This window comes from Clupea harengus, chromosome 4 (assembly GCF_900700415.2).
Source record: "Clupea harengus chromosome 4, Ch_v2.0.2, whole genome shotgun sequence".
Taxonomy (NCBI): domain Eukaryota; kingdom Metazoa; phylum Chordata; class Actinopteri; order Clupeiformes; family Clupeidae; genus Clupea; species Clupea harengus.
The window spans coordinates 2,890,089-2,895,088 of NC_045155.1; the positions used below are offsets into that span (position 1 = coordinate 2,890,089).

At 54.0% G+C, this 5,000-nt stretch overlaps 1 protein-coding gene across 2 annotated transcripts in view; it reads left to right on the forward strand.

The window, feature by feature from the left end:
* The window catches only part of fignl2 (fidgetin like 2), a 20,844-nt gene that overhangs the window by 13,501 nt on the left and 2,343 nt on the right, over positions 1 to 5,000 (forward strand). For both annotated transcript variants that reach the window (XM_012824241.3, XM_042707587.1), the window contains one exon: positions 4,259 to 5,000. This exon is cut by the window's right edge and continues 2,343 nt beyond it. In XM_012824241.3, coding sequence (XP_012679695.2) covers positions 4,259 to 5,000 — 742 coding nt within the window. The remainder of the gene's footprint in view (positions 1 to 4,258) is intronic.

Genomic DNA, 5,000 nt, shown 5'->3' on the forward strand with positions numbered 1-5,000 from the left:
ACATATATGCACAGGCACACACACACACACACACAAACTGGCCTAAAAAAGGCCGTCTCCCACCCGCTCTGCATAAACACACACACACACACACACACACACACACACACACACACCGCGGCCACACGAGTGGTCGGCGCGGACAAAAGAGCTGCGGAGTGTGGGCCCCCGCTCCTTCGTTCTGAAACGTTACGCCCCCCATTTCACTTAACAAGGAGCCCCTCTCATGTTGATTATACTGGGATTGCCGCGGCCCCGGCATCTGTGCTGTGGTGGTGTGTGTGTGTGTGTGTGTGTGTGTGTGTGTGTGTGTGTGTGTGTCTGTGTGTGTGTGTGTGTGTGTGTGTGTGTGTGTGTGTGTGTGTGTGTGTGTGTGTGTGTGTGTGTGTGTGTGTGTGTGTGTGTGTGTGTGTGTCCCCCACCACCCCCCACGCGCGAGGGGCCTCATGATCCGTGGGTGTGCGCTATCTCAATCCCAGCAGCCCTTGCTGCCCTTCATTAATGAGGAAAAGCGCACGCTCCAGCCCCATATGCTCACAATAGCCTCGGCCAGCAGCTGCCCTGACACCCCTCTCCAGAAAGCTCCCATCTGTCATTATCTCTCCAGCTTCCACTGCTACTGTCCTTTAACCTAACCTAAATGTGCAGCCCTCCTCATTAAGACGCCCATAATCACGTATATACAGCATATACAGTAGCCGCGGCGGGGGCGGGGGGGGGGGGGGGGGGGGGTTCAGTCCATCTACACAATCCGGCCTCCTCCCCCTTTTCCTAATCTTACTATGCTGAATTAATCCGACAGCGTGGTGGCTGATTGATTGATGTTCGAAGTATAGCTTAAAAGACGATCAGATTACTGGGCCGCTCCTCCGCGGCCCTTCCGAGGCCCGCTGAGGCTCCATCTTAAGAGGGCGAGACCTTCTGCCTGCCGGGGAGGGTGGCGCTCATCGGAGGGCCCCGAGTGGCTCTGTGCTGGGGGAGAGCGGGGCCTGATGGGAAGCACATGTGTGCGTTGGGTGTGTGGAGCCCCAGAGATGAGGAGGAGCAGCATGTGTTTGGACGCTGAGGCGCCCCTCTCTCTCTCTCTCTCTCTCTCTCTCTCTCTCTCTCTCTCTCTCTGTGGTGGTGAGCTGAAGGACTCCTGGTTTAGCAGGTAGCAGGGTCTCTCCCCTCTGAATATGGCGGCTTGTGCGTTTTTTGGTGACAAGCGCTCGTGTGTGTCTTGGTTTGTATGGCTTTGTGCTGGCCGAGTGGACCGCCTGATTCTCCTCCCCAATGCCTGCCGTGTGCACAGAAGGAGAGAGAGGAGGAGGAGAAAGAAAGATACACATATTGAGAGAACGAGAGAGAGGAGGAGGAGAAAGAAAGATACACATATTGAGAGAACGAGAGAGAGAGGAGGAGGAGAAAGAAAGATACACATATTGAGAGAACGAGAGAGAGGAGGAGGAGAAAGAAAGATACACATATTGAGAGAACGTGAGAGAACGAGAGAGAGGAATGGCCAGAGCGCCTGCTGTCCACTCTCTCCTCCTCCTCCTCCTCCTCCTCCTCCTCCTCCTCTCCGCCCCTCCTCTCCTGCACTCTGTCTCTCTCTCTCTCTCTCTCTCTCTCTCCCTCTCTCTTTCTCTCCCTGCTTCAGGTTTTATGAGTTCCCCTGGGCTGCCATCCATCTCTGTCACACACTGGCCCCATTACTGGGCTTCTTCACACAGACCCTCACAAACCGGAGCGCAGATGGGAATGTCCTGCAGGACATATACTTACATTTACATTTACATTTAGTCATTTAGCAGACGCTTTTATCCAAAGCGACTTACAAGGTATACACATTTTACATTTACACTGATGGCACACTGCACATCAGGAGCAATTAGGGGTTCAGGGTCTTGCTCAAGGACGCTTCGACAGGGAATTGAACTAGCAACCTTCTGATTACTATACGACTTCTCTACCTCTGTACCACTGTCTCCCCACTTATATACTGTTTTCTGCAGCCTGGACAATGACCTCAGAGCCACATGCCGCTAAATCTGTTACCTCCAGCCACACCACTGCTCCTTTTCCCCAAGCCCTTACTGATACTGGGGGGTTTTGTTTGAGCTTAACCCTCCCTAAACTAAGGAGGACCAGTGGACGGTGACACTGACCCGCTGTTGGAGCGGAGGAGCTGGATTTGAATATGAAGGACGTGGTAATCCAGTGACCATCTGCTCCTGCAGTCTGATCTCTTTGAATAAATAGCGGCCGTAATCAGGGGATACACATAAAATAGGGGCGTTTTTTGGCCAGAGAGAGTAGATTAATGTGTGTGAGAGAGATAGAGAGAAGGAGGGGGAGAGAGAGAAGAGGGAGGGGAAAGTTCCAGAAAATATCTGACGGGTAAGAGATATGAAAGTCTATATAAAAGCGGAAATATTGATGAATTAATAATATCATCCGTCTCTCCGCCGGGAAGAAGGAAGAATGCAAAATGAGTTCTTTTTTGGACGTTTTTTTTATTGTATTCCCTGGCTCTCCATTTGGCAGTTTTGAACCCTCACCCCCAGGCTGAATGGTGACAGTTCAATAATGCCAAGCTATGTGTGGAATGTCCGACTAATGCCTCAGCAAGGAGCAGCCAGAGAGGCTACATGGAATGGCTGATTTTCAAAGAGATGAGCTGCGCGGAGACAAGGCTGCACACAAATAACACAACACACAAAGAACACACACACACACACACACACACACACACACACAGACACACACACACAGACACACACACACAGACACACACACACACACACACACACACACACACATCACACGTCACACAGATCCCACTGCAAACTGAAAGCAATCAAAGTGAAGTTAGGTTTCACGTCCTCTAACAGGTCACTGGTTTGGGGATTAATTCAACAGTCAGGCGAACGGAAACGTCTCCTCTATGGAGATGTTTTAAGCAATGGATGTGTTGTGGATTTATTTTGTATTATGATTTATTACTGGTTTTTTTTTGTACTTTTTACTTTATTTACGACCTTCCCAATGAACACACCGTAGCCATAGTTACTGTGAGACACATGTGCATGCCAGAGAGGGAGGCACAGGGAGGTGAACAAGCGGAAGAGGGGAATGGGACTACATATGTGTGTGTGTGTGTGTGTGTGTGTGTGTGTGTGTGTGTGTGTGTGTGTGTGTGTGTGTGTGTGTGTGTGTGTGTGTGTGTGTGTGTGTGTGTGTGCGTGCGCGTGCGCGTGCGTGCATCTGTGTGTGTGTGTGTGTGTGTTCTTCCACAGCATTAATCTATTAGCTCCTCTTTCATGCCTTCAGCGTGGAGCCAGCATAATGAATCACAGGATTTGTAAGGGCAACTGGAGATAGCCAGAGGAAAAGGCATTCCACTCTCCCAATGTTGCATGGGAAGCCGCCCAGTGAATAGCACACTATTCTGTGCCTGTTCTTCTAACCCCAACCCCCTACCCTCCCTCTCTCTCCTCCCCCCTCCCTCCCTCCCTCTCTCCCCCTCCCTCCCTCTCTCTCCCCCCTCCCTCCCTCCCTCCCTCTCTCTCCCCCCTTGCTCTCTCTCTTGCCCTCCCTCCCCTCCTGTCCAGCCGGCCACAGTGAGCTTTTGGGGAATTGCTCAGCGGATGGTGTGGTGTGTTGGGGGTGGGTGTGCGCCATTCAGTGCAACATGCGCAGCGTGATAACAATAGCTCCTCAGGGACAACTGCAGATGTAGCCCGGCAGCGGATCTGTGGCCTTATCGCCAGCACACGCACAGGCTGGGAGCGAACACACCCTTAGCCCTCCTTCACACACACACACACACACACACACAAAGACACACACAGGCACACACACACACACACACACACACACTCTCTCTCTCTTTCTCCATACTTCTCTCTCGCCCTTTTTTTTTCTTGACTTCTCCTGCCCCCACCCTCTCTCTTCAGCAGATGGCCACTCTGTGCACCACCAGTGTACTCCACAGAAACCTCTCCCAAAGATAAACAAACCGCATTCTTGGCTATTCCACTGTGCAGGGGCTCTGTCCATACACACGGGTTCTCCAGTCACGCCGCTGACCAAGACAAAGGCCACACTAGAGAGATTTCAGAGCTATGGCGTCACCATTAAGCCACATTTCACTTGGATGTATTTATGAGGTAGATATAGTTGCTTTTCTGCGGCCCTCTTGCATTGACACAGTTTATTAAAGGTGTGTTTGTGTTTGTGTTTGTGTTTGTGTTTGTGTTTGTGTTTGCTGCAGGCCTATTGAAGATGCACTGGAATCCGGAGCATGCCCAGTCCCTCAGCCAGTGGCCGGAGCAGCACTTGGACGTGTCCTCCACGACCTCCTCCCCCGCCCACAAGTCGGAGCTCTACCCCGGACGCGGCCACGGACGCGGCGGCGCCTACAGCTACGCCTGGGCCAACGACGACATCTCGGCGCTCACCGCCTCCAGCCTGCTCAAGCGATATGCCGAGAAGTACTCGGGCATGCTGGACTCGCCGTACGATCGGCCCACCGTGGGGGGGTACCCGGACCCGGCCGCCGCCTTCGGTAGCCTGAACGGCCCGAAGAGCGAGCTGGAGCCCTGGCCGCTGACGCACACCTCCGAAGGCTCCTACCCTCATGACGGCCTGGGGGGCCCCAAGGTGGGGACGCCGTCCTCGGTGGGGCCCCCTGGAGGCTCCTCGGTCAACAGCAACCTGTCAGACTCGGCCTACAGCGGCAGCAGCTCCTGCAGTGGCCCGCACTCAAGCGAATACCCGCCCACCTATAACGGCACCTACCTCTCGTCCGGCTACTGCCCGCAGCCCAACTCCGCACTGCCCCCCTCAGCCTCCCTGCATAGCCTGCAGTCCACGCCCACGCTGGTGCCCAGCTACGCACCCTCCACGCCCGTCTACAACTACTCCCCCAGCACCTACCCCCACCAGACCGGCCTGGCCCCCAGCTACAGCCACCCCGGCTCTCCGTACCTGCCGTCTGGCCTGGCGGCCCCAAC